This window comes from Etheostoma spectabile, unplaced genomic scaffold, assembly GCF_008692095.1.
Source record: "Etheostoma spectabile isolate EspeVRDwgs_2016 unplaced genomic scaffold, UIUC_Espe_1.0 scaffold376, whole genome shotgun sequence".
NCBI classification, from domain to species: Eukaryota; Metazoa; Chordata; class Actinopteri; order Perciformes; family Percidae; genus Etheostoma; species Etheostoma spectabile.
In genome coordinates, this window is record NW_022605594.1 from 107467 (window position 1) to 116236 (window position 8770).

The window sequence follows — 8770 nt, forward strand, 5'->3', positions numbered from 1 at the left end:
GCCAGCCACCCTCCTGAGGAAACCCATTATGCCCTGGATATTGTTCTTTTGTTATGACCCAGCCTTCATGACCGTAGGTGAGGGTAGGACTGGTAGATCAAAAGTTGGACCTTCTGGGTCGGTGCAATTAAGTGAATGTAATACTTCCCTTGCTGCTCCAATTCTCTGGCCAATCGCTTCATTGTCTCCTCACTCGCAAACAAAACCCCAAGGTACTTGAGCTCCTTCACTTGGGGTAAGGATTAATTTCCTACCTGGAGTAGGCACTCCATTGGATTTAAAGGTGCTGTTCCTCATCCCAGCTGCTTTACTCTCTGCTGAAAACCGATCCATGAGTGCTGAAGGTCACGGTCCAATCATCAGGACCACATCATCTGCAAAAAGCATCAGTGAGATACCCAACACGCAGAACTGCAGCCCTTCCCCACCACAACTACGCCTCAATATCCTGTCCATGACTATCACAAACAGGATTGGTGGCAAAGCGCATCCCCAACAGAGGCCAACACTCACCTGAAATGAGTTTAAGTTACTGCCGAGAACCCAGACACAGCTCTCGCTTTGGTCGTACAGAGATTGGATGTCCCTGAGAAGGGACCCCCTTACTCCTGCAGCACTTACCACAATATTTCCCGCGGGACCCAATCTTATGCCCTTTCCAGAACCACAAAACCCATGTGGACCATGACTCCCATCCCCCTCCAGGATTCTTGCAAGAGTGAAGAGCTGGTCCGTTGCGAATTGTTGCTCTTCATTCTGAGGTTTGACTATCGGCTAAACCCTTTCCAGTACCTTGGAGTAGACTTTATCAAGCAAAAGGTGTAATACCACTCTAGTTGGCACAGACCCTCTGGTCCCCTTTTTGAACAGGGGAACCACCATCCTGGACTGCCACTGAAGTGTGACTACCTCAGTGACTTCCACCAGGTTAATTGACGACAATCCCCCATCATCCTCCAGCTCTGCCTCTAACATAGAGGGCTTGTTAGTTGGATTCAGGTTTTCCTCAAAGTGTTCTTTTCACTGCGAATTACCTCCTTAGTTGATGTCAACAGCATCCCATCCTTACTGTACTCAACGTGGCTCTGTTTCGGTTTTCCAAAAGCACCTTGGTGCAGACCAAAAGTCCTACTCCATGGTTCTCTGAACTTCTCCCACACCCGCTGCTTTCCCTCTTTACAACTGAGGTTGCCTACTCTGCTTGGGTTAAGATCAAGGGAGGCAATGCCTCTCAATCACGCCACCACATTTAATTGTTAGCGCTCCACCTCCCACACGAGTTCAGGCTCCTTCTCCCACAGAGAGGTGATGCTCCACTTCCCTAGAGCCAGCCTCTGCTGCCCAGGTTTGGAACGCCAAGGGCCCTGACCTTCACTGCTACCCGTGTGGCAGCGCACCCAACCCCAGCTGTTCCTCCCACATGGGATGGAGAGGGGGTAGCCACGTTGCTTCTTCGGGCTGAGCCCCGCCAGGCTTTGTGGCCAATCAGATGCTCGCTGTAATGCCCTCCATCTGGGCCTGGCTCCAGACAGGTTTCTTGTAAATTGGATGATGTTTGTCATATAAAGCTGATATCCTGTTGCCAGCGGAGGGCGCCATGATCAAAAGTCAATTTTGGTCTAGCAATGGTCTAGACTCTTGTCAATTGTGAGAAATTTTTGGCAGATATGACAATGTACGCTCAAATTAGACCCACTTCCTGTTTTGATGGAGAAACACACAAAATGGATGCCCCGCCACGGCCACGTTGTATGACAATTTTTTTTTCTTTTAATAACTTCATCTAGAACGTCTTAAGATGGCACAGACAAAATTTGAAGTTGATCAGATAAAATCTCTAGGAGTTTGTTAAAGTATGACATGTGGAAATGGCCAAAATCACTTTAAATTCAAAATGGTGGACTCAACGTGGGGTTTAGGGTATGGCTCGGCTCCAATTACGTTTATTTTGTATTTCATAACGTGCTTCATATGTGGACCAAGTTTTGTGAGTCTACGTTAAACATACTGCAGGGGCAGCCATTTCCCCTATTCCTGAAACCCTTAAAATACATACATTGTCACCAGAATTGGTACCACTGTCAATTTTGGTGAGTATGTTTAGCCCCTCAAAGGGCGGTTCAATTGCCGGAAGGAATAATTACTTCAGTTTCAATAGGGTTGAAAATGTAAAACTGAATGTCTCTTTGTTTGAAGCGTCCAAGGTCACACAGAAGACTTCTTCCCTTTTCCCTCCCTTTTCTTATGCCAGGTGGAGTTTTGTCTTGAGATAGCGCAGCTGTTTGAGGCATAGAGGTGGGAGGGGGGTTTCAGTGTATAAGTGGAAACGGAATTATTTAGGTTTTTTTAGTCCATCCTTGTACCTTAAGGGTGTATGTGATTGACTTCTTGCACAAGTAAACTGTGTTAAAGCAACTCCAGTGATTCTTTGTCTTTTAGTAATAATTTTTCTAACAGCTTGGTCCTTCGAGTTGGATCCCAGCATCCCTTCATCCTCCCAGGTTTGGAACCTGAAAACCATGCACTGGGGGAGTTGAGGAATCTTGTTGAAAAGACCTCCAACTGAATTGTTGATCAACAGAGGCCAGGATTCCGCTGGTGGAGAGGAAGAGTGACGGGGTTGTGTAGTGGAGAGACAAGGTCACTGGACTAAAGTGACACAAGTGATTCTTTGTCATCTTTTGGTGGTAATTTTTCTAACAAGGGCCTTCATCGCTCAGCGCTTGGGCCCTAATAAACATTAGGGGGTTAAGAGTCAATGTCATTGGGGCCTTGTTGTTGAGGCTGACTGCAGAGGGGAAGAAACCGTTTATGTTGCATAAAGTTTTGGTCCTGATTTACCGCAGCTACCTCCCAGAGGCGAGGGGTTCAAACTGAATTTGTCTGGTGGGACTGGAGTCGGCTACAATTTTTCCTACCTGCTACAGCGTCCTGGAGGTGTACAGGTTCTGAAAAGACGGCAGATTGCCAATTATCTTCTCAGCAGAGCGGATGATACGCTGTACTCTGTCCCTGTCCTTAGTAGTGGTAGGAGCGTACCAGATGGTGATGGAGCAGGTGAGAATGGACTCAATGATGGCAGTGTAGAAGTACACTATCATACATGGGTGCCGATTCAATTTGTATTGTGATATTCATTTTTTGCATGTTTAGAAGTGTAGAGTATTCTTTTCCTTCTTTAACAAAAACAAAAGTGAATAATACACTTCTAGAAGCACTCTAACTAATTGTATTTTTATAAGAATAAACATCACATGTTAGTCAGTCTGACATGTATTTTCTTTGTAAAGAAGTACACAACATTTTTTTTTTTGCGTTTTCAAAATAATCACGATACACACTTTCGATTTTTTTTTTTTTTCACTACTTGACAGGTTGAATTTCTTCAGCTATTACACGAATTGCATCCTTGTGCTTTTTTGAGGCGAGGGGTTCAAACTGTATTTGTCTGGTCAATTTCCCGCCTGAGATGAGTCCAATGAGTTTAGTGTTGTCTGTGACTGGAGGTGCAGCTTCCTCATATGCCACTCAGCAACATGTCTCTTACAAAATCAGCTGTCCTCAAAGCTAGGTTTATGGGAGCTGCAGTGTTCCCGGCACAAGGTGTGCGTGTCATAAAATGATGTGACAATGCAAAAGCTCCGCAAGTTGTTGCTATGCATGTTCATCCTTTACTTCCACTCTCTTCATCTCTCCTACTTGCTTATTCACATTTTTGTGTTTCGGGAATACTGCAACGGACAATGCATTGAGCATAAACATCTCACTGCATGCTCGTAGTGCATGCGCCATCTACGGAGGCCCGTGCTAGGGGTAGTTCCTAAATCGGATCTGCTAGAATGGTCAACATAGTTGGGATTGATTAGGGTCAGGGTAAGAATACCAGGGTAAGCCAAACAGAGGCAGAATAAGGTGGGTCATGAGGCACATCTTGTGACGTTGACACGTCTAGAGGATCCAATCTAACATCTACCCACACAACGTGCGCCAGTATATCCAAGGATTTTGTCTACTTCACAACTACTTTTTAGGCTGTGTCACACCCACCCGAGCCCATTGTCCAATAGGAAATGATTGTCATGCCATTACTGACTGTTGTGAATTCCTCATGCTACAGAGACTGTGTAGTTACAGTTACGTTAGTTACGGCTACGTTCATTACGTACGTTGGTTACGTAAGTTACGTTAGAAATCGCCGCCACACTTTGTGTTATTTTTATTACGGCAGTCGCCTGTACTGAAGTGAGAGACAATAAACTTCATTCCTTCCTTCCTTCATTCAATCATTCATTCATTCGTTGATTCATTCATTCAACCATTCATACAAGCAACAATGTACAGCTTGTAACTGCCTGTCTACGCTCTACCAATTAAAAAGTTGAACTCCATCTGGTAACTCGTGCTCTCTGACAGGAGCCCTGAAGCGGCTAATACTCGTCATCCAGCATTCAGGGTTAAAACCCAACACTGACACTACGCTGTAGCCTTATTTATTTTGCTCCAGTTAATGGAAACGCATCTAATTCATTACCAATGCATTTCTATTTTTGTGACATTTCATTTTCAAGGTTTGATTAAAATTTGATTGACAATTCAATGGAAACAAAACCGAGGTCTCTGTTTGTTAGAAGATCTGTTATAAACCCAAAAAAAACATTTCTTCTATTTCTGACTTAATTCTCATGGAAAACAAATAATAATTCATTACATTTATATAGCTCTTTATCATAGACACTCAGGGAGGGGGGCTACTCTCAACCATCATCAGTGTGTAGCACCCACCTGGGTGATGCACGGCAGCCTTACAACGCCAGACGTTCACCACGCATCAGCTTGGTAGAGAGGGAGGGCAACATATTTAAGTGGTGGGTAAAACCAAAGCACCCGGAGAAAACCCACGCACACACAGGGAGAATATGCAAACTCCACAGAGAGGCCCGGGACGACCTGGGTTCGAACCCTTCTTGCTGTGAAGCCACAGTGCTAACCATTGGGCCACCGTGCTGCCGCACAAAGTGATCTTACTGATAAAATATAACTATAAAGTTGCACTGTACTAGTCACTTAATTGTAAAGTCAGTACTGTTCCTTTCCTGAGCCTTTAGGAATGATGATTTCAGTCAGTGGTTTGCCTGCTGAAATATTTTGATCTGATCCTCTGAAATTAAACTGCTCTGAAGCAGGGTTAGCTGTGCAGCATAAAATACCATGGTGATCTATCCTAGTTAAAAGTGAGACAGCTTTGTCACACCAAAAAAACTGAGTTAAACCCAAAGAGCTGGAATTAACCTGCTTTATTGATTAAATGTGATAAGCCTTTCTACATTTAACTTGAGTAATTTGTATTCTTCAGGGTTAGGCTGTGGCCCAATTGTTAGAGCAGTTGCCTGCCAATCGGCCATGCAGGCCCATGCCAAGACACGGAACCCTGAGTTGCTCCCATTGCTGCGGATTGGAGTGTAAATGTGTGTGTGATGAGCAGGTGGCACCTTGTATGGAGCCTCTTCCAGAGTATGAATGTGTATGAATGCAGGTGAATGGTTCCTGTGCTATGTAAATTGAGTAATTGTTAAGACTAGAAAAGAGCTATATAAATACAGGCTATACATTCAGTGACTTCAGACTAGGGGACGACTGATACTGACCGATTTTTAAGAGGTGATACAGATTATTGGTAGTTAATGCAACTGATAACCACCATTTACAGTAATTAGTCTAAATTAAGATTTTGGATGTAACAAACTCCAACACGGAACTTTGTTGAAATGCTTTTAGCAATTATTAAATACAGCTAAAACTGTAGTTATTAGAGAACTCAGGACTATCTTAATTTTTTAAATGCAAAACACTTGAGTGGAAAGAGAGCTCGCTGGCTCTAAAACTATTTATGAGTTTCAGTTATTAGTTATTATAATAATTAGTTATTTGAATGTAAGATCAGCAACATGTGAGAGGACATAAACCTGGAAATGTGGCTCGGGAGAAGGAAGTTTGGGTCCACTGCTGGAGTATTGCCCCCGAGACCCGATACCGGATAAGCAGATGAAGATGGATGGATGGACCTTATTACTAAACTAGATGAATGTGTACAACAGCAATCCATGTAGCCTATTGATCAGAAGTACAAGTGCTCAGATGTTTTGAAAAGTAGCAATGCCACAGTATGCCAAGGATGTCTTCCATTACACCCCATTAAAAGCATTAAAAGTAATTGTAACAAACAAAAAATACTAAATTTAACAACAGTAAACATCCATTTAAAACACATAACTACTGATGAATTAATGTATTCATGTTTCATATCCTGAATGTAGGTCGATCACTACTTCTGACACTCAGGGTGCTGTATTAAGCACTAAAATAAGACAGGCACTGAAGAAGTTGTAGGTTTAGACATCTGCACCTGTACCAAGCATTACAATTGCCCTATCACAGCTTCATGAGCTGAAAGCAAGCAGGTGAACTGAAGAGTATGTTTAACCTTATTATCAAAATAAGCATAAGTTATTGGTTATAAGATGGTCATAAAATGTCGGTTCATCCCTTTCTTTAACCAAAGTAGAACTAGTGAATAAGAAGTTTTCCTAGCATCAAAGTGTTGCTATAATCTGTTCTACAACAGCTTCATAATGACTTAAAGCATTGACTGTAAGTAAAGACAGATATCAGCCTTATACAAAAAAGTCAAACTTGTCTTTGTTTACAAAAATTCATGCGTTTCCCATTCAAGCATCTTTGTGATCCATTAAAAATTGGTGTCATTTGTGCAGCAGAAAACAGCATGCAGCGGGGTAATGCCAGGCACCGAGGTGGGAAAAGGGACAAAGGTGGTCGGGATGAGGCTGCAGCATCTGGAGATATGTCCCCTATGAAGGATGAGACGGCTCATATCTCTGTGACTCGTTTGGCTGAAGTGCAGTCAGACCTGAACCCCAAGGACCCGCTTCAGAAAGTAGTCAGGTTCAGTCCAGACCTGAGCCTTCTGCTGACAGGAGGCACAGACGGACACATACGGGTCTGGGAGGTAAACAATGCCTAGTTGTTCTCTTCAATTTAAGAGTATATTTAGACCGACCATGTTTGATTGGTGTGTTTTGACTGCTTTAGTTTAATTTGGGATATTAGGATAATGCTTTTATAGTTCAGTATCGATGTAAACGGGATGTTGATGTGTGATAACCGGATGGTGAAAATGCTCTTTATTGTGGTGTTTTTTTATCATAGTAAAGTATTTTTTACACTAACCTTAACCACCCTTAATCGACTTTTCCCTCTAGGGACAGTTAAGGTTCCATGGCATGAAAATTTCACTTTATGAGGTTTTGTAACATTAAAATGTGTTCCTCTAGCCTGCCTACGGTTCCCCAGTTGCTAGTAATGCTCTGCCTTTGAGAAAATGAAAGCTCAAACAGTCCGATCTGGGGTTATATCCCCTTTCTCAGCTTTGCCCGCCCAGAGAATTTGGCCTGCCCATGAGAATGGAATCTCCTCTTCAATAGCATATAAAGCTACAGATACAGAAATAGCACATCCTAAGGAAAGCTCATTGTGGGACTGGCTCTGGTGGCTGTAATTCTGCACCAAGGAGGAATTTCGGGAAAGAGACTTCAGATACAGTATTATGGGACCACTAAGGTCTATATAAAAGCATCCAAAACACACCACGTCATGGGACCTTTTAAGGTCGGAACTGAAATTAACTCAACTATAGCATTTGTGCTAAAACAATAAGGTGACAAATCTTCCTTTTTAGTAATTTACTAAGTTAAAAACTTATATTAGCTGGTTGCAGCTTTTTTAAATGTAAACATTTTTGTTAAAACTTTTTAGTCCTCTAGTTATGGTGAAAGCATCTTATCTTTGCTGCTGTAACTTATCTACACTTATGTTAAGTTGAAGTGGATGAGCTACCAGGTGGCTCTCTAGAGATGCCCTTCTACACATCACTCCGCTATTATTGTATACTTTTGGCCTTTCTTTTCAATTGTAGAAACCAGGGGCCTCATGTATAAAAGACTGCGTAGCTTTCATACTAAAAGATGGCGTTCACACAAAACCCAAAAAGTACATACGTACAGGAATATTTAGACTGTTATTGTACGTTCTTGATTCTTTTACAGTTTCCATCGCTAAAGAAGAAGTTTGACTTCAAAGCACATGAAGTGGAGATTGAAGACTTGGATATGAGTCCCGGGAACAAGGTGAAACATTGACACCTCTTGGTAGAACCAACACACACACTCTCTCTATCTCTCTCCTTTTTCTCTTTCTCTTTCTGTGTGTGAGATAATTATTCATTGTGTTCTCATGCAGCACCTGGTGACTGTTGGCCGGGACTTTTCCTGCAGTGTATGGAGTGGCAGCCAGTTGGCTATGGGTCTGAAATGGCTTGAAACAATGCCTCAGATAGCTGAGAAGATATATCGATATATGGCTTGCAGGTAAAAAAAAATAACAACAAAAGAATTAACTTATGGTTTTACAAAACAGCATACCCAGCTCTTGACCTCACCATATCTATCTGAATGATGCGACAGTCACTATAGATGGTTATATTTTCATGTATTTCAGGTTTGGAAAGGTAGCAGACCAAAAAGGCGCCCTGAGGCTTTACACTGTCCAGATCCCCCATAAACGAGTCAGAAAACCTCCTCCTTGCTACCTCACCAAGTGGGACGGCAAGAGCTTTTTGCCCATGCTGACGGCTCCCTGTGGCACCGAGGTCATCTCCAGTCTGGCTGTCAGGTTACTGATCTCATATTATAATAAT

General features: G+C 42.6%; 1 protein-coding gene across 6 annotated transcripts in view; it reads left to right on the forward strand.

Annotated features, from left to right (window-relative positions):
• The window catches only part of LOC116686434 (prolactin regulatory element-binding protein), a 35404-nt gene that overhangs the window by 17299 nt on the left and 9335 nt on the right, over window positions 1–8770 (forward strand). For 4 of the 6 annotated variants that reach the window (XM_032511438.1, XM_032511439.1, XM_032511440.1 and 1 more), the window contains 4 exons: window positions 6771–7024; window positions 8121–8201; window positions 8314–8441; window positions 8572–8745. In XM_032511438.1, coding sequence (XP_032367329.1) covers window positions 6771–7024; window positions 8121–8201; window positions 8314–8441; window positions 8572–8745 — 637 coding nt within the window. Of the gene's footprint in view, window positions 1–6770; window positions 7025–8120; window positions 8202–8313; window positions 8442–8571; window positions 8759–8770 lie in introns of all 6 variants that reach the window. The other 2 variants (XM_032511442.1, XM_032511443.1) reach the window with 2 other exon arrangements.